This window comes from Pristiophorus japonicus, chromosome 13 (genome assembly GCF_044704955.1).
Source record: "Pristiophorus japonicus isolate sPriJap1 chromosome 13, sPriJap1.hap1, whole genome shotgun sequence".
Taxonomy (NCBI): Eukaryota; Metazoa; Chordata; class Chondrichthyes; family Pristiophoridae; genus Pristiophorus; species Pristiophorus japonicus.
The window spans coordinates 21,924,648-21,951,822 of record NC_091989.1 but is presented as its reverse complement, the minus strand read 5'-3'; the positions used below and the strand labels follow the sequence as shown (position 1 = coordinate 21,951,822).

The window sequence follows — 27,175 nt, the reverse complement described above, 5'->3', positions numbered from 1 at the left end:
GTGATGTTGTGTATCTGTAAAGCATGCACTCCCATGTTCCGCCACCAGGGAGCGCATCCCCTGAAGTCCCAAGGGATCCCAGCATTCTTTGGGAGCGCTGTATATAAGCCAGCCCCTAAGGCCTGTTCCTCACTCTGGAGTGTCTTAATAAAGACTGAGGTCACTGTTACTTTAAACTCCCTGTGTGCAGTCTCATCTGTGTTAGGAACACAATAATCCACATAGCTCTCAGCCTCGCGGATGCACTGTATTGACTCCACCCGCTGCTCGAGCTCCGAAATGCGGAGCTCGAGTAGTTGAAGCTGGAGACACCTCCTGCACACGTGGTTGTCTAGGTGGTTGTGCGAAGCGTCCAGGACTTCCCACATGTCGCACGATGTGCACTCCATGGGACTGAGCTGCACTGCCATCCCTCTAGTTATACCTAGCACAAAGGAAGATGGTTGTGGTGGTTGGAGTTCAATCATCACAGTTCCAGGACATTGCTGCAGGAGTTCCTCAGGGCAGTGTCCTCGGCCCAAACACCTTTAGCTGCTTCATGAATGACCTTCCCTCCATCATAAGGTCAGAAGTGGGGATGTTCACTGATGATTGCAGTGTTCAGTGCCATTCGCAACTCCTCAGATAATGAAGCAGTCCATGCCCGCATACAGCAAAACCTGGACGACATTCAGGCTTGGGCTGATAAGTGGCAAGTAACATTTGCACCAAATAAGTGCCAGGCAATGACTATCTCCAACAAGCGAGAATCTGACCACCGCCCCTTGACATTCAACTACATTATCATCGCTGAATCCCCCACCATCAATATCCAGGGGGTCACCATTGACCAGAAATTTAACTGGACCACCCACATGGATACTATGGCTACAATAGTGGGTCAGATGCCGAATATCCTGCGGAGAGTTTCTCATCTTTTGACTCCCCAAAGCCTTTCCCACATCTACAAGGCACAAGTCAGGAGGTGTGATGGAATATTCTCCACTTGTCTGGATGAGTGCAGCTCCAACAACACTCCCAATAGACCAGGGGGCCTATACACAACTCCCACTACAGTCTAAGATCCTTTCCTATTTCTCAATTCAACCCATAAAGTCTCCACTGAAGTGATTTCATCCTGAATATCTAAGGCTACTCCTCCCCACTGCCATTTTTCCTGTGTTTCCTGCAGACCTTATAACGTGGTATATTTAGTTCCCAGTTGAGACTGTCCTGCAGCCATGTCTCAGTAATGGATACCATGTCATACCCTCACAATTTGAATTTGTGCCTGCAGTTTATTCAATTTATTCCTTATACTCCATGTGTTTGTATAAAGAATGCTTATTTGGGCCACACACCCTAGACTGTCCTTCAGCTCTGATGTTTTACTCACATGTTTCTTATTTCTCTCTTCTGGTTTAATTGCTTCACATCTTTTAGTTTTCCCTTTATATGTATTGCCTAAAGCACAATTTCTGACTGCTACTCTGCTCTCTTCCCTTTCATTTGTTTTTGAACTACTATTTGTACTGCAATTTCCCCCTAAGACCTCCCCCCACCCCAATGTCCTTGTGACCACCCTGTTTATCCCAGACCGGTTCAGGTGGAGCCCGTCCCAACGGCACAGTTCCTTTCTGTCCCAATACTGGCGCGGCCCCCAACCTGCGCGGGAACACCATCGCCATAGTTCGGGGATAAAATGAGCTGGAGCTAGCCCCTGCAGGGAGCAGTGCGAGCTGTCCCAGGAGGGCGATGGCTTCGAGGAGGGCGACTGGATTAATGTCACCAGAATCCAGGTCGCGAATTGGAGCATGGGCAGGACCATCGGAGCGGCCCAGGAATAGCAGGAGAGGCGGCAAGCAGCGGAGGAGCAGCGCAAAATCGTGGCAGAGAGATCGGGGCCCAGGAGCGACGTGATCGGGGCCCAGGAGAGCCGAGAGTTCGGGGCCCGGAAGAAGCGAGAGCCCAGAGACAGCACAGGCCAGCCCACACTGCGATCTATGGACAGTAGAAGTATGTGTGCGCAGCAGGTCCATACAACAGAGCTTGGTCTCCAATCGTCTTGGTTAACCTTGGCCAAGACCTAGACCTAGCTCTGTCAAGCCAGTGTGGTGACTGGTGTGCAACGGCCACCCCACATTAAAAGAATCCATGCACATGCATCTTCCACCCTTTAACATGTAGTTCGGGACCTGGTATATATGGTCCCTCATCCCTTTTGTTGTGGAAGCGGGACATCCTCGATACGAGGAACTGCCTAATACTAATACTGGTGCCAGTGCCCAATGAAATGGAACCCCTCTTTCCCACACCACTCCTTTAGCCATGTGTTTACTTCCCTAATCAGCTTATCTCTATGCCAATTTGCACGTGGCTCAGGTAATAATCCAAAGATTATAACCCTTGAGGTCCTGGTCTTTAATTTAGCTCCTAGTTCCGGGTACTCCCCAAACAGGACCTCTTGCCTACTCTTCTCTATGTTGTTGGTCCCAACATAGACCACAACGACAGGAACCTCCCCCTCCCTCTCCAATAACTTTTCAATCTGGATCAAGATGTCCCTTACCCTGGCACGAGTTAGGCAACATAGCATGTGGGACTCTCGATCTTGCTACAAAGGATGCTATCTGTCCCCCTAATTATAGAATCTCCAACAAATACCACATAATGGGTCCAAGTTTCCACATGATTTGCGCCTGATTTTTAGGAGCAACTGGTGGAGAACGGACTATCTTAGAAATCGCAATTCTCCACATTTTTTTTTCTGCAGTTCTAGTCAGTTAGAACAGTTCTACTTTGGAACAGAATTTTTTCTTCAAAAGGGGGCGTGTCCGGCCACTGACACCTGATTTCAAAGTTTCCACAGTGAAAACGTACTCCAAACTAAGTTAGAATGGAGCAAGTGAAGATTTTTGTAGAACTGAAAAAACCTGTTCTACACATTAAAAAATCAGGCGCAGGTTACAAATTAGGCGTCCAGAACGAGGTGGGGGTGGGGGGAGGGGGGGGGAAGGGAACTCATTAAATTCTACAATAAATCCTTATTTATACTTCTACAAATATTATACAAATAAATCCAACCTGAATAAACATTTATAAGCAAAGAAAAGATTAAATAAACCATCTTCCTACCTGTGTGAAAGTGCTTCAGCCAGGGAGAATTCTGCCGCCGTTCGTTGCCGCTGAGCGGGAGGGGGGGGGTGGGAGGAGAAAGCCGTTCGTTGCCGCTGAGCGGGAGGGGGGGGGGAGGAGGAAACAGCCGTTCGTTCCCGGTGGGGGGGGAAGGAGACAGTGAGAAGGTTACAAGAAGCCTCAGTGCTGATGGCAATGTGCTTTTATTAAAAAATGTTCAAAAATTAAACAGCTACAAAGAACTACAAAAATGGCCGAGTGCCAATGTTTTTTTCACACTGCGCGTGCGCGAACACTCCAACGCGCACGCGCAGCGTTGCCGGCAGGAAAAAAAACTAATTTAAATAGTACCCGCCCCCTCCCACTTACAAAATCGGCGCGAGTGTCGGCTCCGCCCCCCTGGGCACCGCGCCAAACAGACAAGGAGCTGCAAAGCGCTCCAGAATCGCGATTATTTTTTTAGGCGCCGTTTTAGGCGTGAAAAACGGGCGCCCAGCTCGGAGGGGCGCCCATTTTTTTTCATGTGGAAACTTGGGCCCTATACTTCCTCTCCTCCTCCCCCCTTAGGACAGCCTCCAGCTTCAAAGTGCCATGGTCCACATTCTGGCTGTTCTTCTGACCGTCTTTATCCTTAGCCTCACAGGTAGCAAGTACATTATACATGTTGGATAGGACCAGTTTCTGTGGCTCCTCATTCCTTTTCTTACCTGGGTTGCCCTTACTCTGCACACTATCGGTCACATCATGCCCATTCTGATCCTGCAACTCTCTACGAGGTGTGACCAAAGTCTGGAGCAAACTGTCGAGACACTCCTCCCCCTCCTTTGTGTCGGAGTGTCTCCAACTCGCACTCCAAATCAATGGGCTCAATTCTCCTCAAAACCTTTTTTTTGGCATACTTGAAGAGTTATGCCCGATTTTTTGGGGGCCCAAGTATGCCAAAAAAAATGTTCTAAGTTTCCCCATTGGATTTCTTCAATTTGGCATGGCCTAACCTTTAAGTTTGGGGGTGGAGCCTCGATCTGTGCCAAAAAGATCGGGCTGCCGTGGTAACCAGGAACACAATGCGAGCTGAGGCTGCAAAGTGAAACATACAGCCAGCTCCCAACACATTAAAAGAATTGAAAAACACATCACAGCAACTTACCTCCAACCCCGCCCGAAGGGCTTGCCGGTCCAGTCCGATTCTCGGTCCCCGGTCCCATTCTGCAATTCCCAGGTCTCTCGCTTTCTCTCTCTCTCGTGTGTGTGTGTGTGTGAACCGGGGACCGAGAATGGGAGAATTGGGACCTAGAATGGGACCGGACAGCCTTCGGGCAGGGTTGGAGGTAAGTTGCTGCTATGTGATTTTCAATTCTTTTAGTTTGTGTCCGGGCACCTGCTGCGCCGATTTCCTTACTTGCGCCAATTTATTTAACTCACCGCAAGGGTTTTCTGGAGAGGCCACATACGCTGGCCTAAGCCGAACTGGAGTACCTCTCAGCTGGAAAAACTTCCATAAATGGCCAGAATTGGCGCGGGTGGCTGGTTACACTCCCTTTGGCTGAAAAATAAACTGACCTAAAAAAAATCATAACTAACTGAGTTACACTAGTGCAAATTAATTGGGAAAACTCTGGTTTTTCAACTTAGGCCAAAAAGAGCAGTCTGCTCCAAAAAAAAGATGCAAATCACTGGGGAAAATTGAGTCCAAAGACTCTGAGCCAGAGAGATTCGAGATGGAGACATCTACTGCAGACGTGTTCACTTGGGACAGTCTTGCTGTCCACAAATTCCCACATACTGCAGTCCAGACACACAACCTGCTCTGCCATACCTAATCTTTTATTTATTTATTTTGTTAAAGTCTTTATTCAACGACCATTTATGGTTATACTAATTAGTTGAACTAGTTAAGTTATAAATTTAATAAAAGTGCGTTATAGTTTTCCGCTGAGTTTAAACCACTGTTGTAGCTTAGAGAGAAAAAGCCTTAATACTCACCAGCCAATCACCTATCTATTGTCCCCGTGACATCATTCCTTGGTTTTTGTTGTGGCTGCAATTGTAGAAAGGTGCTACCTCCTCCGATGCTGCCGCCGTTCAGGTTCACGCTGTATTTCCTCGCTGTTTAAATCTCGCTGCCTCCTTGATGCTGCCGCCACTCCACAATGCTCTGTGCTAATCAGTCACTCACTTGTAGCAGTACACTGGAACCCCAATGCTCTGTGAGTGCGCCTCCCTTACTGACCTGTGACATAATGTGCTGCAGTGCTAGTGCCGCCACATATGTACATTTGTAAAATGATTTTAAAAAGCACAGGTGGTATATATTGTCATCCTGCCCTCCCAATTTGATACTGCCCTGTTCCTGTGTTTTTCTGTATAAAGACCCTTTTTACTGCCTTAATGAAATGTTAAGAACCAGCACGTGGTTCAATCTACTTTTACAGACACAAGCTTGGTCTGCCAGCAGACATATGCACAGTATTCCTGCTGTGTAGGGAAATAGTGAACTGAATTGCTGAGTTTAAAAGTATTCACTAATTTGAACAATAATGCAGGCATATGTAAACAGTGGTCAGCAGAAAGCAATAATGTACTATTTACCTGTGCTGAACATTGCTCCTGTTCAAAAATGGAAATTAAGAAGAAAATAGGGTACAATTTTCTGCCTAATAAGGCTTTTTCAAAAAGTAATCATATTGGGCAGGAGGATGGAAATCAAAAGTGAGTGTTGAAATTCAGGTCATAAATATTGTTGGCTGAATGAAGGGCCAGAGTTGAACATATCACCACAACCACAGAGATAGTATGAAGATAAATGTGACAGTCAACATTTCCATTATCTACATAATATTTGAACAGAGGCTCAAAATTCAAACCACTTAAATAGAAACTGAACTTAAAGGATTAAACAAAAATTATAAGTTTGTCAAGTCTTCAAGTAACGGGCATGTGTAATTCAAATGTGTTCAGTGGAAGAGATAATGGTCCTGAGGATCGACAGATGGGAGCAATCCTGACAGTTATGCCAGGATTACACCTGCTGGAGAACTCCGCCGCTGCTCCCGCTTAAGTTCACAATGTCACAGGGAGGGGTCTCTGGAAGCCGGCCTTTGCTGTTTTGGGGACACATCTCTGGCATCTGCCACCAAAGATCCTGGAAATGCGGGTGTAAACTGGCTAGCTCAGTGAAAGGAGAATGACCAGGTACCCTACCCACAGTAGAAGATTGTTCTGGGGCAACCACCTATATCAAGGAGCCACTTTAAAAAAAAATCTGTGCCCCCCCACCCCCCCCACCACACGATTGTCAGGGGTCCAGGCCCTGACCCGGACCCCAGAATGGATCCAATTCCGCTAGTTTCAGCTAGGTATGCTTGATGAGACCTGTGCCAATGCCACATTAAGTCGAGACGTGGACATTTCTGATTTAGGGAACATTTCCCCCTTACATTGATGACCTTGATGGGGTGGGCAAAGGGTTTGCCCCCACAAGTCCATCCCAGAAAATGCAGTTTAAGGCGGATCTTTGGGGCCACTGGAACTAGTCACTCAGAAGATTACAACATTTGAACAGTGTTGCTAATATTAAATGGCTTTGACTACTATTATGTATCAAGAGTCTGACTGGATACTGTGAGCTCAAAGTGAAGTGTAACCTTAGTCTTTATTTACAGGTCTCCAGAGTGCCTCTCCAACCTGTGAGGCCTCCTTAAATAGCTGTGCTCTCAAGGGATTATGGGATCCCTTGGGACTCCAGGAGATGAGCCCTCTGGTGGCTGAACAGGGTAAATACAAGTTTACATATATAACAATACTCCCTCCACCCCCCCCCAAAGTCAACAGTAAAACTATTTACAAGATGAATCTTCTGGGGCTCTTCTTGCCCTGGTTGATCGTCTTGGTGAGTGGTATTGGTGAGTCGTCTCTTGCGCCCTCGTTGGGCTGCTGTGCAGCTGGCCCTGCTGGGCTGCCTGGTGTGGTGAGTCTTGCTGGGCTGCTGTGGATGATGGGTTCGGTTTCGTGACCAACCGCGGTGTTGGTTGCCACTGGTGTGCATGTTGGGGGATCAAAGAAGGTAGGGTCCAAAGTGGGTTGCTCAGGATAGTCCATGAATCTGAGTTTGATTTGGTCCAAGTGTTTCCGGTGAATGAGTCCATTTGAAAGTTTGACCCGAAACACCCTACTCCCCTCCTTGGCCACAACAGTGCCGGGGAGCCACTTGGGACCTTGTCCATAATTCAATACAAATACAGGGTCATTGTGTGACACATTTGCGCTATCATGATATGTACTTTGTTGAAGCTACCTGCTCCCTACCTGTTCATGAAGATCAGGGTGGACTAATGAGAGCCTTGTCTTACGTGCCCTTTTCATAAGCAGTTCAGCAGGTGGAATCCCAGTGAGCGAGTGCGGTCTCTAAGCAGGCGAGTCTGCAGTGAGCCTTCCGTTACCCTCTTCAAGCCCTGCTTGATGGTTTGCACTGCTCTCTCCGCCTGACCATTGGATGCTGGTTTGAATGGGGCAGATGTAGCATGTTTGATCCTGTTACGGGTCATGAATTCTTTGAACTCGGCACGGGTAAAATATGGCCCGTTGTTGCTCACAAGGATAGCGGGCAGGCAGTGCGTGGCAAACATGGCCCGCAGGCTTTCAGTGGTGGCAGCGGACGTGTTTGCCGACATTATCTCACACTCAATCCATTTGGAGTACGCATCTACAACCACAAGGAACATTTTACCCAAGAACAGGCCTGCATAGTCAACATGGACCCTAGACCACAGTTTGGAGGGCCAAGACCATAAACTTAGTAGCGCCTCCCTGGGTGCATTGCTTAACTGCGAGCATGTGTTACATTTGTGCACACAGGACTCTAAGTCCGCATCGATATCCGGCCACCACACGTGAGATCTGGCTATCGCTTTCAGCATTACGATGCCTGGGTGGGTACTGTGGAGGTCACTGATGAAGGTGCTTCTGTCCTTCTTGGGGACCACTACCCGACTGCCCCATAGAAGGTAGTCTGCCTGTATAGATATTTCATCTTTGTGCCACTGGTACGGCTTTATCTCTTCCTGCATTTCCACTGGGACACTAGACCAGCTCCCGTGAAGCACACAGTTTTTAACGAGGGACAGTAAGGGGTCCTGGCTCGTCCAGGTTCTAATCTGTCAGGCTATGACAAGTGATTGCTCACGCTCAAATGCTTCCATGACTACTTGTGTGGGCTGCGCCATTTCTACCCCGTGGTGGGCAATGTCAGCCTTCTGAGAGCATCGGCACAGTTTTCTGTGCCTGGCCTGTGGTGGATGGTATAGTTGTATGTGGACAACATGAGCCCATTGCTGGATGCGGGCCGATGCATTAGTATTTATCCTTGTTTTCCGAGCGTAAGGGGATATGAGTGGCTTATGGTAAGTTTCCAATTCAAATTTTAGCCCAAACAGTTATTGATGCATTTTCTTTACCTCATAGACACATGCTAACACTTCTTTTTCAATCATGCTGTAGGCTCTCTCAGCCTTGGATAGACTTCTGGATGTATAGGGAACCAGTTGCAATTTCCCAAAATCATTAGCTTGTTGCAATACATACCTAACGCCATACGACGACGCATCACATGCTAGTACCAAATGCTTACATAGATCATACAACACATAAGAACATAAGAACATAAAAATTAGGAACAGGAGTAGGCCATCTAGCCCCTCGAGCCTGCTCCATCACTCAACAAGATCATGGCTGATCTGGCCGTGGACTCAGCTCCATTTACCCGCCCGCTCCCCATAACCCTTAATTCCCTTATTGGTTAAAAATCTATCTATCTGTGATTTGAATACATTCAATGAGCTAGCCTCAACTGCTTCCTTGGGCAGAGAATTCCACAGATTCACAAGCCTTAGGAGAAGAAATTCCTTCTCAACTAGGTTTTAAATTAGCTCCCCCGTATTTTGAGGCTGTGCCCCCTAGTTCTAATCTCCCCGACCAGTGGAAACAAGCAATTTGTTTGAGCATAACAATGTTCTAGTTTTTACAAAGGCATTTTCTTGGCTTTTGTCCCATACCCATTCGTACCCTTTACGCAGTAAGACATGCAATAGTTCTAACAGTGTGCTGAGACCCGGTAAGAAGTTACCAATGTAGTTCAAGAGTCCTAGAAATGACTGCACCTCCATCACGTTCTGTGGCCTCGGTGCGTTCTCGATTGCCTCTGTCTTCGAATTGGTGGGCCATCCGCCGTGATCCTCCTCCCCAGGAACTCCACTTCAGGTGCCAGGAAAACGCACTTCGAGCATTTTAACCTGAGCCCCACGCGGTTGAGTCGACTAAGAACTTCCTCCAGGTTCTGCAGATCTGTAACCAAGATGTCATCCTAGAAGATCACCGTGCGCGGGACCGACTTCAGTAAGCTTTCCATGTTTCTCTGGAATATCGCCACGGCTGATCGAATTCCAAATGGGCATCTGTTATAAATGAAGAGACCTTTGTGCGTGTTAATGAAGGTGAGGCCCTTCGATGATTCCTCCAGCTCCTGCGTCATGTAGACTGAGGTCAAGTCCAGCTTCGTGAATGTCTTTCCTCCCGCCAGCGTTGCAAAAAGGTCGTTGGTCTTTGGTAGTGGGTATTGGTCCTACAGGGAGAAACGATTGATAGTTACTTTGTAATCGCCACAGATTCTGACGGTGCCATCTCCCTTGAGGACTGGAACGATTGGGCTGGCCCACTCGTTGAATTAAATCAGTGAAATAATGCCCTCTCTTTGCAGCCAGTCTAGCTCGATCTCTACCCTTTCTCTCATCATGTACGGTATTGCTCTCACCTTGTGATGAATGGGTCGCCCCCCCGGAATTAGGTGGATCTGCACTTTTGCTCCTTGGAACGTCCCGATGCCTGGTTCGAACAGCGAAGGGAACTTGCTTAAGACCTGGGTACACGAAGTTCGTCAGTGGGCGAGAGCGCTCGGATGGCGTCCCAGTTCCAGCGTATCTTTCCCAGCCAGCTCCTGCCGAGAAGCGTGGGACCATTGCCCGGTACCACCCAGAGTGGTAGCTTGTGCACCGCTCCATCATAGGAGACCTTTACAGTGGCACTGCTGATTACGGGAATCAGTTTTTTGTGTAGGTTCTTAGTTTCGTGTGAATTGGAGTCAAGATTGGCCTTGAGGCCTTGCTGCACCACAATTTTTCAAAAGTCTTTTTGCCAATGATGGACTGGCTCGTGCCCGTGTCCAGCTCCATTGACACCAGGAGTCCATTTAGTTCAACCTTCAGCATTATCAGGGGACACTTCATGGTAAATGTGTGCACCCCATGTACCTCTGCCTCCTTGGTCTGAGGCTCTGGTTCATCGTGATCCACCGTGGATCTGTCCTCCTCTGCAACATGGTGATTTGCAGGATTAACAGGATTTGCAGCTCGTCTGCACATACGTTGGAGGTGTCCCATTGTTCCACAGCCCTTGCAAACGTACCCTTTGAAGCGGCATGAATGGAAGCGATGATCACCCTCGCAGCGCCAACAAGGTGTCAATGGCCTTGCATTCATCACCCTTGATGGTGGACTCAGACATCTGCAGACGTGCAGCTGCAGGCATGTGGGGCCTGCCCTGTACGTTGTGATTTGAAAACAACATCACTTTGGTCACAGTACTTGTAGCAGCACTCGTGTGCTGAGAGATTTGCTTAGTATTGTCACTGGTGGCAATGAATGCCTGGGCTATCGCTATGACTTTACTCAAGGTTGGGATCGCTACGGTCAAAAGTTTGCGAAGTATCATTTCATGGCCAATGTCAAGTACGAAAAAGTCTCTGAGCATGTGCTCCAAATTCGCAATGTCCTGCAAGGCATCTTAGCTCGGCGATATAACTCGACACTTCCTGGCCTTCAGATCTTTTGTAGGTGTAGAAACGGTACCTCGCCATCAGAATGCTTTTCTTCGGGTTCAGATGCTCCCGGACTAGTGTGCGCAAGTCATCGTACGATTTCTCTGTGGGTTTCGCTGGAGCAAGCAGATTTTTCATGAGGCCATACGTTGGTGCCCCGCAGATGGCGCGGAGAATCGCTCTTCGTTTGGCAGCGTTCTCTTCTCCTTCCAGCTCATTGGCCATGAAGTACTGGTCAAGTCGCTCCACGAAGGTTTCCCAATCATCTCCCTCCAAACATTTCTCCAGGATGCCCACTGTTCTCTGTATCTCGTCGCCAGTTATGATGTATGAAGAAAGAGTCTGACTGGATACTGTGAGATCAAAGTGAAGTGTGAACTTAGTCTTTATTTGCAGGTCTCCAGAGTGCCTCTCCAACCTGTGAGGCCTCCTTAAATACCTGTGCTCCCAAGGGATTATGGGATCCCTTGGGACTCCAGAAGATGAGCCCTCTGGTGGCTGTACAGAGTATATACAAGTTTACATAGATAACAACTACAATAAAAATACAAATTATGTATTGGATCAACCAGAGGATAAACTCTCCACAAAGCCTTGGGAAATGGACAGCTCACTTTGATAATTATTTGATGCTAATTCTTCACTATTGCACACAATGAATTTTAAGAAATTCTGTTGTCCATCGAGGCCTCCCCTCCCAAAAAACAAAGGATGTGTAAATAAACACAAAGGGTCACAAAAGTAAACTAGGTTTTTTGCTAATCCAACAAGGTAGATTACTAAACTTTTTGCCATTGATGCTGGTTAATTCCCTCATTAACTGCTTGAGAAGTGTTAAAGGAATTTTATTACACAAACACCGTAATTGCCTGGCTTTCTTGTGCTTCCAGCAAAAGAATTTAACCAAAGCGCTCATTTAAAAACTGCGCATGCCTGCCATTTTATTAGCAGTCAAAGAGTAAAATATACTCAGCAGGTCAGGTAGTATCTGTGGAGATAGAAACAGAGACAACGTTTCAGGTTGATGACCTTTCGAAAAGTTGTCAAACTGAAACATTGGGCCTGAAATCACAGCCCCTACGGATGTGTACAAAGTGAGCTTGCGCCCTTAGGGGCCCCATAAGTTCTGTGTTTAGGTATGCGAAGCACATGCGCCTAAACCTGGAATTTGTGATTTGTCAAGAAATCTCTTGACGGATCCCCGCACCCGAAGGAAATGGGCCTCAGCAGACGGAGAGTTGGTCTATTTGCCCAATGAATGTCTTTCAAATTCATAGGCCAGCTTTTCCCAGCGTAAGAGTTTTTAAAAAATATAAAAATAAAATGTTATCACTCATTTATATATTAAAAACCCTGTCCATAAGGTAAGTTTATTTTTAGCCCCGTTAAAACATATTTTAAACATTTTCAAAAAAATACATTTGTATAAAATATTTAATTAAATTGCATTTTAATTCATTTTAAATATATGTTATGTTTTTTCTTAATATATTTAATCTGTTTGTGTGTTTTTGGGGTATTCTCTTCATACTTATGGCAGCTCTGTAGAAACAGAACTCACCAAAAGTATGAATGGGAATACCTCCATTTTAATAGGTTGGGCTGGCCCACGCGATCCCAGCGACTTGTACGAACCGTTCAAGACCCTGGGATACGTGAGCCTCTACGCAGGTCTTCCCATAGAGATCCAGGGCCAAAAATATCCGAACCTCTGGGACCACCATGTATTTTCGTAGAAATTTTTGCAGTCGGCGGCATCTGCCCACAGGAAGCCTCTGAACGCAAATTCTGGGCCAATAACTATGTTTGTCTCTTCCAAAGGGACAAGGTGTGTTAAAAAGACAAGCCTGAAGGCTCTGTGTCTTAATGCAAGGAGTATCCTTAATAAGATGGATGAATTAAATGTGCAAATAGATGTTAACAGATATGATGTGATTGGGATTACAGAGACGTGGCTCCAGGATGATCAGGGCTAGGAACTCAACATCCAAGGGTATTCAACATTCAGGAAGGATAGAATAAAAGGAAAAGGAGGTGGGGTAGCATTGCTGGTTAAAGAGGCGATTAATGCAATAGTTAGGAAGGACATTAGCTTGGATGATGTGGAATCTATATGGGTAGAGCTGCAGAACACCAAAGGGCAAAAGACGTTAGTGGGAGTTGTGTACAGACCTCCAAACAGTAGTAGTGATGTTGGGGAGGGCATCAAACAGGAAATTAGGGGTGCATGCAATAAAGGTGCAGCAGTTATCATGGGTGACTTTAATATGCATATAGATTGGGCTAACCAAACTGGAAGCAATACAGTGGAGGAGGATTTCCTGGCATGCATAAGGGATGGTTTTCTAGACCAATATGTCGAGGAAACAACTAGGGGGGAGGCCATCTTTGACTGGGTGTTGTGTAATGAGAGAGGATTAATTAGCAATCTCGTTGTGCGAGGCCCTTTGGGAAAGAGTGACCATAATATGGTGGAATTCTACATTAGGATGGAGAATGAAACAGTTAATTCAGAGACCATGGTCCAGAACTTAAAGAAGGGTAACTTTGAAGGTATGAGGCGTGAATTGGCTAGGATAGATTGGCGAATGATACTTAAGGGGTTGACAGTGGATGGGCAATGGCAGACATTTAGAGATCGCATGGATGAACTACAACAATTGTACATCCTTGTCTGGCATAAAAATAAAAAAGGGAAGGTGACTCAACCATGGCTATCAAGGGAAATCAGGGATAGCATTAAAGCTAAGGAAGTGGCATGCAAATTGGCCAGAAATAGCAGCGAACCCGGGGACTGGGAGAAATTTAGAACTCAGCAGAGGAGGACAAAGGGTTTGATTCGGGCAGGGAAAATATTACGAGAGGAAGCTTGCAGGGAACATTAACACAGACTGCAAAAGCTTCTATAGATATGTAAAGAGAAAAAGGTTAGTAAAGACAAACATAGGTCCCCTGCAGTCAGAATCAGGGGAAGTCATAACTGGGAACAAAGAAATGGCAGACCAATTGAACAAGTACTTTGGTTCGGGATTCACTAAGGAGGACTCAAACAACCTTCCGGGTATAAAAGGGGTCAGAGGGTCTAGTAAGAAGGAGGAACTGAGGGAAATCCTTATTAGTCGGGAAATTGTGTTGGGGAAATTGATGGGATTGAAGGCCGATAAATCCCCAGGGCCTGATGGACTGCATCCCAGAGTACTTAAGGAGGTGGCCTTGGAAATAGCGAATGCATTGACAGTCATTTTCCAACATTCCATAGACTCTGGATCAGTTCCTATGGAGTGGAGGGTAGCCAATGTAACCCCACTTTTTAAAAAAGGAGGGAGAGAGAAAACAGGGAATTATAGACCGGTCAGCCTGACATCGGTAGTGGGTAAAATAATGGAATCAATTATTAAAGATGTCATAGCAACGCATTTGGAAAGAGGTGACATGATAGGTCCAAGTCAGCATGGATTTGTGAAAGGGAAACCATGCTTGACAAATCTTCTGGAATTTTTTGAGGATGTTTCCAGTAGAGTGGACAATGGAGAACCAGTTGATTTGGAGTATTTGGACTTTCAGAAGGCTTTCGACAAGGTCCCACACAAGAGATTAATGTGAAAAGTTAAAGCACATGGGATTGGGGGTAGTGTGCTGACATGGATTGAGAACTGGTTGTCAGACAGGAAGCAAAGAGTAGGAGTAAATGGGTACTTTTCAGAATGGCAGGCAGTGACTAGTGGGGTACCGCAAGGTTCTGTGCTGGGGCCCCAGCTGTTTACATTGTACATTAATGATTTAGACGTAGTATCTCCAAATTTGCAGATGACACTAAGTTGGGTGGCAGTGTGAGCTGCGAGGAGAATGCCATGAGGCTGCAGAGTGACTTGGATAGGTTAGGTGAGTGGGCAAATACATGGCAGATGAAGTATAATGTGGATAAATGTGAGCTTATCCACTTTGGTGGTAAAAACAGAGAGACGAACTATTATCTGAATGGTGACAGATTAGGAAAAGGGGAGGTGCAATGAGACCTGGATGTCATGGTACATCAGTCATTGAAGGTTGGCATGCAGGTATAGCAGGCGGTTAAGAAAGCAAATGGCATGTTGGCCTTCATAGCGAGGGGATTTGAGTACAGGGGCAGGGAGGTGTTGCTACAGTTGTCCAGGGCCTTGGTGAGGCCACACCTGGAGTATTGTGTACAGTTTTGGTCTCCTAACTTGAGGAAGGACATTCTTGCTATTGAGGGAGTGCAGCGAAGGTTCACCAGACTGATTCCCGGGATGGTGGGACTGACATATCAAGAAAGACTGGATCAACTGGGCTTGTATTCACTGGAGTTCAGAAGAATGAGAGGGGATCTCATAGAAACGTTTAAAATTCTGATGGGTTTGACAGGTTAGATGCAGGAAGAATGTTCCCAATGTTGGGGAAGTCCAGAATCAGGGGTCACAGTCTAAGGATAAGGGGTAAGCCATTTAGGACCGAGATGAGGAGAAACTTCTTCACCCAGAGAGTGGTGAACCTGTGGAATTCTCTACCACAGAAAGTTGTTGAGGCCAATTCACTAAATATATTCAAAAAGGAGTTAGATGTAGTCCTTACTACTAGGGGGATCAAGGGGTATGGCGAGAAAGCAGGGGGGGTACTGAAGTTGCATGTTCAGCCATGAACTCATTGAATGGTGGTGTAGGCTCGAAGGGCCGAATGGCCTACACCTGCACCTATTTTCAATGTATCTATGTATCTTTCACAGATGCTGCCTGACCTGCTGAGTATTTCCAGCATTTTCTGTTTTTATTTCAGGATTTTCAGCAATCGCACTATTTTAGTAAAATATACCTGATTGTCGGGACAGACCGGAAGGAACCTTACTGTGCCTCTGTCCATGTCATAAATTGTACAGCTGACAGTGTTTGGTATTGGCACTGTTCCAAAGCACTAACACCCCTCACTTTAACAGCATTTAAATTTTTTGATAATAGCCAGAGTTATAAATTGACACTGGCATCATACTTATTTTTCTGGGTGCTGAGTATAGTATAGCTGGAGTTATTGCTGTTGTATTTAAGCATTGCCATGTGGATTGTGGTTACATTTTAAGTTATAATTTTTGTTTCTGTGCTATGATACAAATCTCTCAGATCACTATAGGTTGCTTCATATATCGACCGGTATGGTGCCAAAGGTAGTCTGCTTAACTGTGGACACAAACAATTCAGTGGTTATATAACCTTTCTATTACTGTGACAAAAGAGCCCTACTGTTTCACCACATTAAAAGCTGTGACTGTGCCACATGCAACTTTATTTGATAGTTTTGCTTTATGCAAAGCTAAATGTTTTGCAATGACTATAGCAATGTCGCATCACAGATCCATAAGGAAACTGCACATTCTTGAAACTTCCAGGCATCAATGGAATGAATAATGACATTTAACAGAGCAGGCTTGATTTTCCAATCAGTTATGCCTGATAAACTGGCATAAATAAAAAAATGGGGCAGAGATCTATGAGATTATGGGCTGAATTATTACTCAGGGGCAGGGAGGGAGCAGGGGGTGGGCTGGATTGAGGTCAGGAAATCAGAAAGAATTTAATGGCAGGATTTGATGAACCTTTTTTTCTCCATTTCCTGGCCGCAGACAGCCAAATTGACAGGCTGGCTGTCAGGCAAGTAGGCCTGCGGCACCAGGCCACAGCCGGGGAGAGGAGAGGATGGAGGGATTAGAGGCCTGGGGTGCGGAGTGTAGGAGATCGGAGGCCTGTGGGGGGGCGGTGGGGGGGGGGGGGAGCGGGAGGGGTTGAACAGAGGCCAGGGGGATCAGGGGCTAGAGGTGGTTTGGAGATCGGAGGCCAAAAGGTTGGGAGATTGGAGGTCGGGGCAGGGGCGGGGCGGGAGGTGTCAGAGATAGGAAGCATGTGTGGGGGGCGGGGGGAGAATGTGTAAGATTGGAGGCCTCATGGGGGAGGTCGGGGGAGATCGGAAGGTTTGCGGGAATTAGAGGGAACAATGGTTAGTGGGTGGTTGTCCAATCGCAGGGAGTTGGCGAAGCAGGTATGCTGGATTCAGCAGCATAAACCTCCTGGATCCAGCAGTCCTTGCCTCCCTTTAACCGCCAGGTTTTCTGAGGTTGAGGAAACCTGGCTGACCAGAGTTAAATTTGAAATGGTGGATAAATATGAGGCACACAGCCTTATTATAATATTTAAATTGCCAACCCGCCTCCTGGGAGCGAGTTGGTCACCTACCCCTGTCCCACCTCTGTTAAAATCGGAAGTAGGCGGGTTGGGGTCAGGATTCAGATTTTTAATACTTTAACCTCCCACCCGACCCAAGCTCCCCGCACGTCTCTGCCCAGTTAATGCCTTGTTCAATATTGGGATAGAATTTTTGAATTGCACTAAAAGTGGAAAAAACTGGCATCTGAGTCTGGTTGCAGTGAGAGCGGTATGAACAACTTTATCACTGTGGAATCTGGTATTGTGTTACTAACACACTTGATGAAAGCAATAAGATTCACCGCAATCTTCAATGAAGCCCATTCGACTTGAGTCGACCTGTCTAAACCACACAGGACTGTCGGCCAATATAACAGACAGAGCTATGTTCCATGACGTTTGTCATTGAACGAACAGCCACTGAGAAGTAAAGCTGGGGGAGTGTATTTTCCAGTTGTGGTGAAATTCACTACAGAATGCTTAGGTGCTGGCACAAATCGAGCTGTGGCTCAGTGGGTGGAACTCTCACCTCTTGAGTCAGAAGGTTGTGGGTTCAACTAAATCTAGGTTGACACTCAAGTGCAGTGCTGAGGGAGTGCTACACTGTCGGAGGTGCCATCTTTTGGACGTTAACCGAGGCCCCGTCAGCTCTTTCAAGTGGACATAAAAAATCCCATGGCACTATTTCGAAGAAGAGCAGGGGAGTTATCCCCGGTGTCCTGGCCAATATTTATCCCTCAATCAACATAACAAAAACAGATTATCTGGTCATTATCACATTGCTGTTTGTGGGAGCTTGCTTGTGCGCAAATTGGATGCCGCATTTCCTACACTACAACAGTGACTACACTCCAAAAGTATGTCATTGGCTGTAAAGTGCTTTGAGACATCCGGTGGTCATGAAAGGCACTATATACATGCAAGTCTTTCTTTCAAAAGCGCACCAAGCTGGTCACACAATTTTCCGTAGTCAGCATAATTATTCACCATTTTCTGTGCGAACCTGGTGGAAGGAGTGGGAGTAGAAAATCATATTGTAGGTAAAATGTAAAGCGATCTTGCCACTTAATGACTGCATAGGGAGGCAAATGTCCCTAAACCTTTCATAAACATTCAAAATGCATTTCAAACCCATTGTCAGCCAACATTGAAGCGGGAGTGGTGGAATGTTTTGCTATATTAAAGGCGCTCTATAAATACAAGTCGTTGTTGCTGGGGGGACAGGAAATAAATACCAGCCACAGATTATATGAAAAGAAACCCACAGTGGAGACATGAAACAAAATCTGTGAGCAAGAGAAGGAACAACCAGCACCCAATTCCCTGTTTCATGGCTGACGAAGTGGATATTATGATCCATGAGGTGATGGGAGGAGGGTGGCCCTGTTGGCTCTCCATGATATCCTTCCCATAGGATAGTAGTGCATCACGCTTAGAATGAGTATAAAGCTTGCATGGTAAGGGCTGAACTGATCTTCAGTGGAGTTTGATTGCAGATCAAATTACAATATGTGACAGAACTCTCCCTGGTGAAACTGAACCAATGCACACAGTTGGGACTGCTCAATCATCCTATGGTGCAACCTCACCTGCCTGGCATCACTCCATTGTCCCTCATTTATCCTTCAGAATGTACAAGGGGTAATCTCACGAGGAAATCCATTGTGACATTTGTGCATATAGCAAAAAAATGCCAATGTCACAACAATTGACACAAGGACTCCTGACCACCTAAATGGGAATAGGAAAAAAACAAAAATTGAAAAAATACATTCATAATGCTGCTATAAATCTGCCAATGGAGTTATTTTCAATTCACTTCCATCAACAGTATTGGCTCTGGCTGCCATTTATATATGGGTGGATGAATCAACAGGGTGCTAGTTATATAGGTGGGGTACAAATTAGCACAGGATGCCCTTTATATGGGTGGATAGATGAATCGCCATTAAACCGGCTTAAATGCTGAGAGATTGTGTGCACAAGAAAGTGGCACATACATGGAACAACCTACAAACTGGAAGGCACAAAGCCCTGAATCCCCAGCATTAACTGATATGTTTAAATATTACATTTTCATTTAACAAGCTGCACATAAATATATGGCTGCTTGTCATGGAGTTTTCTTTAAAAAAAAGTTGCTTCAACTTAGTTATACTAAAAGCTTCTTTAGTAGGCTCGATCCCTGTGATGATAAAGATCAAAATCCAAGGCAGTGACAAACTGATCTATTGTAAAATGATTACATTGGAATTCTGCACATCCAGCTCTCTTTGTAGCCAAAGCTGCATATAAAGCAGTTAGCACCCATTATGCCCTGCCACAATATCATTGCACTACAACCTTTTGTATTTAAGGTAGCAGGTTATCTCATGATTTACAAGAAATAGGCTAAACTGGGTTGCTGAGGGTTTCACAGGATGCAGTCAGTTCGTTTGGTGATTTCCGACAAGTAACTTCTCCTTTCTGTGACATGGCGACATTATTCTTCCTTTTCCTACAGCTGCTGATACTGTTTACAGGTACGGGATCCAAGGATAATACTTTTAACAAAGTCTGAAAAATCAAAGTTGGATAAACATTAAATTTAAAGTTACGGCTGTAAATAACTATAAATGGTGATATGCCAGTAATGATGCGAGTCAATTGTCTTTGGTGCTGTTTGAGTTTAATTTACATGATGACATGGATTTTGAGTTGCAGACGATTTATTGCTCCACTGTGTTTTTGGTAACAACGTTTTTCAAACTAGGATAGGAGTGTTTTAGTTTTTAACATAAGAAATAGAAGCAGGAGTGGGCCATTTGGCCCCTCGAGCCTGCTCCACCATTCAATAAGATCATGGCTGATCTGATCCTGGCCTCAATTCCACTTCCCCACCCGCTCCCCATAACCCTCGACTCCCTTATCTTTCAAAAATCTGTCTATCTCCACCTTAAATACATTCAATGACCCAGGTTTTCCTAAACCTACAGTGTCTAATTTATTTCCATATATATATACTTATTTGATAACATTTTTACTTGTGTTTAAATTAACTTCCACCTGATTTTATTGCCAATTTTTAACTTCATTGTGTAGCATGCCACAGTTTTTCACTACAAGTGTGCTGATAAATGCAGCTCAAATATGTGTAAAAACTGATTTAAACTTTCCAAAGAAAGCATTGTACTAGTCAGAAATGGTGATTTATGCAAAATAAATGATTTGGCTCACAGATGCTTAAATCACTTGTGCCTGTTCCATTTGTGAGCCAGCCCATGATGTTCCTCAGTACAGTTTGCATACAACACCATTCTGTGCTATGTATCCTTCAAACATGTTATGCTAATTGCTGTGTTGTTTTGTACCATAAAATTAAGGTGGATACAGCTAATAATATTTTTTCCATTCCATACTTTCTTATATTATGTCGCACCCAATGGGTTTATTTTGTGAGCAGCTCTTATGCGGCGAATAACAGTTATATTTTGAGTCCGGTGTTGTTCTTATGTAGCACACAATCAGATAATTTGTGAGCATCTCCGTTCCCATATGAATGCTTAGCACGTTGTACTAAAATTCCTCTGTTTACTTTTTTAACATCTGCAGGAGTACCTTTAAAATTATACCCCAATAAGGTTGAAAATGTGATGTGTGATATTTAGTAACAGACACATTGTGAACAAATAAAATGTTTTATCTTCTATTTGAACAAAGGAATTAAATGGGATAACCGCTCCAATTAGAATAGCAGAGGAGTTTCATACACACATTCACGTTCATTACTAATATTTTAACCCCAGAACATGACATTGTAATTACTTTTTCTGAATCTCTTTTCCAAGCTGAACAGCAGATTGATCTACAGCAGCCTAAGACTCTTGCTGTCACAAAAGGAGACTTGATCACATTAAATTGTTCCTACTCAATATCTAATCTACAAAGGTTCGAAGCATGGTGGGTTTTTCATAATGATGACCATAGTTCTGCCAAGACCATCGCAAACTTATCTAACAGTGAACCCTGGGTGAATTGTTCTCGATATTCCGCAAGACACAACTCCAGTCAGAAAGCATTTACCTTATCGATTGCTGATGTTCAAGCCAGTGACACTGGAATCTATCACTGCGAGATGTTTCAGATTACACCTCCACCGAATGTTAAAGGAAAGGGAAATGGAACGCTGCTGAATGTAACCGGTAATTGTTTTATAATTTTATGAATTAGATTTTTTGTCAATATTATTTGGAAAATTAATTTAAACTTTAGCAGCAATGAATTATGTACAATTGTGTATCAGTCAACAGATCTCAGTTATACGTCTCACGTTTGATTGTCAGTCGATGGTGAGTTAGCTGATCTTAGCCAGCATGATGGTGGGGTGCTACATTTACCCTCGGTGCCCCAGGGCTCGGAAGGTTCCCATTCCTGATCACTATCGAGTGTTCCAGATGAAAGTGCATATATGACATTAGTTGAGGACAGAATCAGTATCTCCATGATAGAACAGCCTCATGACATTCACTCCCCAAAGTCAGACATGAAGAATATTCACGGGTGAGGTGCTGGAGGGAACCTCTGGCACTGTACCCCAGTAATGCCTTCAGGAGAGGAGAAAGGAAAAGGAGGCAAAAGAGTAAAAATAAAAATAAATGTCTGCAGCAGTCACATTAAGGGTACAAGCTGGAGAATTACTGTATATTACAGCCCCATTAATGGACCAGTTTGTCACTCAATCTGCTTACATCTTTTCCTTTTTTGGGGGTGGGGGCTGTTGTGTTCACCAATGTTTGAGATAACAATGCTGGAGAATGGAATACTGGCCACCAGCATCAGCATCAAATCATTATATATGGATTAAAATTCCCTCTATTGTGCACTGAAAATGAATTGTACTGTTTTCAATGAACTAACTTTAACAATTGATTATGAATAAAGCGGCGAGGAAACTCTGAGCATGCAAAAAACCATACTTTTTCCCATTACTAACTAATGTCCATAATTTTCCTCTTAAAATATTGGAGTAAGTGAAGCAAAATGTCGCTTAACTTCTTAAAAGCTATTCTACATAGAAACAGCTAGCATTCCTCAACTTGGGCTAATGAAATAGTTTTGGTTGTTCTAGAAATCCATCATATCACTCATCTTATTCTGAACCCTCACTTTAGTAAAGACAGATATGAAGTACTTATTACATACCTCTGCTCTTTTTTGATCATCATCTACAAATTAACAAATCCCCTCTTCAAAGGTTTCACCTCACCCTTAACAATTCTCTTTTTATTGATGTACTAGTAAAATACTCTTCCTTTCTGACAAAGAGTCATCGCCCCGAAACGTTAACTCTGCTTCTTTTCCACAGATGTTGCTTGACCTGCTGAAATTTCCTGCATTTTCTGTTTTTATTACTCTTCCTTTCGATGATTTTTGAATGTTTTCCCTCACACTCCCTCGTAGCACATTGCACATACAGTAATTAAATTACTCATCTCTTTGCCTTATTAGTTGGGCCTAACCACTTTCTAAAGTCAGAAAATGCTGGAAACACTCAGCGGGTCAGGCACAGCATCTGTGGAGAGAAGTGAGAAGTTAACATCACAAACATAACTCTTCATCAGATTTCCTGCATCCGCAGTTTTTTGTTTTAACTTTCGAGAGTCAATTTGGACAAAGATATTTTCCTGTGCAGCACATTGAAAGGAGGAGAAATTGCAACATTTTTTTCAAGTGATGTCATGGGGATTCATAATTATTCATGAAAATGAAATATCCGCAGGAACTGTACACATTTTCCCCATCACATTCTGAACAGGTGGATTAATTCTGTGCTGATTAAAGATTAGTTAAATAACAGGTACTAATTCTAGATTCTAACGCATGGTACTGTTTAATAATGAAAAACCCAAACAAACATAAAAAAAGAATGTCAGTTTACTTAGCAGCGCAGTAAATACAGTGTAATATTGAGAAGAGAAGGATGGGCTGCGTGTTGTGCTACCTACTGATTTACTTTTTATTGGTTTTCAAATTATGGTATAGTAGCAATTTTTAAAAAGAAAAGTCACTGTTGGAAACAATTTAATATTGATAACAGTAGCTACTAAAAAGTATTGCTTTTTAATAATATAATTTTTATCTTTAATTTACTTTTTCTAAAATACCCTATGTTACACTGTGGACATTAAATTATTTGCCCCTATATCTACTTATACTCTGATATTAATAAGGAAATCCAATAGTACAAATTAAATCAACAGATTAACTATACATTTTTAAATGCTCATTACGATAACTTGTCTGTAATTTCTTTAATATGGCATTATATTTACTGTGTTTTTATTATTGCAACTAATGGTGCATTTACTTAACTAAGCATTTTAATTAATGAGCTGCAGTATCACTAAGAATATTATTCTTTCTGTGTATTACTTTTGCCTATCCGTTGGTTGTTGGAGTTTATGGTTGGATGTTGGAGTTCCTCAGGGCAGTGTCCTAGGCCCAACCAGTTTCAGTTGCTTCATGAATGACCTTTCCTCCATCATAAGGTCAGAAGTGGAGATGTTCGCTGATGATTGCAGAGTGTTTAGTTCCATTCACAACTCCTCAGAAAATGAAGCAGTCCATGCCCGCATGCAGCAAGACCTGCATTCAGGCCTGGGCTGATAAGTGGCGAGTAACAGTCGCACCACACAAGTGCCAGACAATGACTATCTTCAAAAAGGCGAGAGTCTGAACAATGCCCCTTGACATTCAACGGCATTACCATTGCCAAATCCCCCACCATCAACATCCTGGGTGCCACCATTGACCAAAAACTTAACTGGACCAGCCACATAAATACAGTGGCAACAAGAGCTGGGTGTTCTGCGGCGAGTGTCTCACCTCCTGACTCCCCAAAGCCTTTCCACCATCTACAAGGCACAAGTCAGGAGTGTGATGGAATACTCCCCACTTGCCTGGATGAGTGCAGCCCCAACAACACTCAAGAAACTCAACACCATCCAGGACAAAGCAGCCCACTTGATTGGCACCCCATCCACCACCTTCAACATTCACTCCCCCCATCACCAGTGTATCATGGCTGCAGTATGTGCCATCTACAAGATGCACAGCAGCAACTCGCCAAGGTTTTTCTGCTGCATCTCCCAAACTCGTGACCCTACCACCTCGAAGGACAAGGGCAGCAGGCACATGGAAACTTCATCACATGCAAATTCCCCTCCAAGTTACACACCATCCTGTGTATATATATCGCCATTCTTTCATCGTCGCTGGGTCAAAATCCTGGTACTCCCTCCCTAACAGTACTGTGGGTGTACCTTCACCACAAGAACTGCAGCAGTTCAAGAAGGTGGCTCACCATCACCTTCTCAAGGGCAATTAGGGATCGGCAATAAATGCTGGCCTTGCCAGCGAAATGCACATCTCAGAACAAATGTTTTTAAATGATAAAATGGAAGCTAGTATAACCATGAATTACAGTGATAAGTTGAGATTGTCTATTTAGATATAAATCTAAGCTATATTTACCTAATTATGAATTTTATTTTATTGATAGCTTTTACTGCTATGAATAACAATGCTAAGCTTAATTTAGCTCAAATTAAACAGCAGTCGGGTAGGGCTGATAGCAGAGTAGAGTTAGGGTTGTTCTGAAGTGGGTAGAGATGTAGTTTGGGTTAAAGACATGGTCACATTAGGGTCCAAGTGGACAGAGTGGTTGTGCTGGGGTCCAGGCTGACAGTGAGATCTATTCAAGCTGACAGTTAGATCAGCCGAGAGAGGAGGCAGATCAGTGTCTGGACTAACAGCAGAGTCAAGGGTTACAGCTGGGTCAGGTCAGAGTCCTGGCTAACAATGGTATAGTCAAGATTTGAATTGACAAAAGGATCTGGTCATGGTTCAGGATAGTTTTATTTTGAACTTATAGACCAGCTAAGCTTTGCTGCAGAGGTGAGCCTTTCTGTCCTCACATGAAGGCCATGGATGCTTTGAATATGGTTTCCATGAAAGGCATTTTGCACATTCCCTGTTGAGTATCAACCATCAGATAATTTCACATTTCACAGCTAGATTTGTGCAAGTTGTGCCATTAAACTGTTTAAATTGCATTTTCCTATCGTAATAAAGGTTCGTGCTTTACTGCTAATCTAGCAGATTTGAAAATAAAGTAGTAGAAAGTAAAGTCATGACACAAACACCAATTTCAATGTCCTTCATTTAATACCTACTAAATGCAACGGGTTCATTTATACTCTGCAGACAGGAAAATGAAAGTGAACTTACACACATTCAAAACTGGGTTGAGACTGCTGCAAACTAATTTTCTCTATTACAGCTAACCAAAGAGATTACTTTCATCCCATTTTAACCAATCCATTGCTTTACACACTGAGAATAATCTTCTAAATGTTGTTTTAAATCACAGCGGTTCGAGTATCTGATGTAGTTGACGTGATTCAATTGTTGGTGATATTGTTAGTGCAGTAGAGATTCAGTGAATGGTGGCCGCAGGAGGAAAGAACACAGTTTAAAAGGCTGATAGAGCCGAAGAAGAAACAGCAAGAGGCCAGGAGTGGTTGTGGGGCAGCGCAGAGTCAACGGGGCAAAGGCAAGAGAGGCCGCAAACACAGAAGGCCGACTGGGTGGTAGTTGAGTGATCGGGAAATGAAGGAAACGGCAGCAGATGCTACAGTAGGGTTAGGCTGGAGAATGCCTGACAACAAGAAACAGTGGCAGCCCTGAAACAGCAGTGGGGATAGGATGGCTGGGGACGGGGTGGGTGGGTTAGAATGGAGTCTGAGGACCAAGAGGAAAACAAAATCAGGAAGGAGGAAAATATTACATTTAAAACAGAAGCATGCAGTTTACCAGATTGCAAAAGACCAAGAAACATTAGCGATTAGGTGAAAATGAAAATATGCAAATATTTGGTACCCTTTAAAAAAAAATCGCAATTGATTTCTAGAAACCTATCTATCTGTCTCTTGGTAGTCTGTCGTATCCAACAAAGGTGTTGATGTGCTAACAATCAATGGCATGTGTCTTCAAGTGGCTGTATAGGCCAATTCTGGATGCACATAGTCTCTTGCACGTCGGACAAGGGAAGTTCGATGTGCCTGATGTTGACAGTACTGCCACCTGATGTCGTCTATCTCTAGTGTCCCACAGGCATTGACATTGGCTTTCTTCGAAGGTCTGGCAGGCAGTCCTCGTGAGGGTTCGCCACTGGATTTTATTAGCTGCTGTATTCTCGAGGTCCTTTGGTCGGTTGCCATAGTACTGGAGGTTAGCCTTGATGCAATCTTTGTAGCGCTTGCGGGGGCGCCCCTGGTGTCTTCGACCGTCACAGAGCTCACCGTGAAGAAGCTGACGAGGGATCCTTGACTCATCCATGCAGATGACATGTCCAGCCCACCAGAACTGGGCTCGCATGATCATCACCTCGATGCTAGTTGATTGTGCTCGCTCCAGAATCTCAAAGTTTCACACCCGGTCTTGCCAGCGTATGTGGAGTATAGATCTGAGACTGCGCATATGGAAAGCTTCCGACTTTTTGATGTGACGCATGTAGGGTGTCCAGGGCTCACATCCATAAAGGAGAGATGTGAGAACACCAACAGTTTAGTTGACAGTCGGATGTGGTGGTGACTCAACACCTTAGTGCGCAAGCGACCAAGTGCCTGGCTGGCTTTACAGATCCTTGCATCAATCTCCTTGTCCAAGGACCCATCACTTGATATGGTGCTGCCAAGGTACTTGAAGCTGTCCACTGACTTTAGTTGTATACTGCCGATGAAGACTGTGGGAGCAGGTGCTGTGGTGCCAGGGGCAGGCTGATAGAGAACCTCGGTTTTACTAAGGCTGATGGTTAGGCCAAACAATTCTGTTGCCTCAGCAAATTTGCTGAGTATGAATTGTAGGTCACTCTCCTTGTGTGCCATAAGGGCGCAGTCGTCAGCAAAGAGTGCCTCTAGGATGAGTCGTTTCCGTACTTTGGTCCTTG

General features: G+C 44.5%; 1 protein-coding gene across 4 annotated transcripts in view; it reads left to right on the top strand.

The window, feature by feature from the left end:
- Nucleotides 1-27,175, top strand: part of LOC139278454 (immunoglobulin kappa light chain-like) — a 126,615-nt gene that overhangs the window by 84,656 nt on the left and 14,784 nt on the right. For all 4 annotated transcript variants that reach the window (XM_070897252.1, XM_070897254.1, XM_070897251.1 and 1 more), the window contains exon 3: nucleotides 21,015-21,368. In XM_070897252.1, coding sequence (XP_070753353.1) covers nucleotides 21,015-21,368 — 354 coding nt within the window. The remainder of the gene's footprint in view (nucleotides 1-21,014; nucleotides 21,369-27,175) is intronic.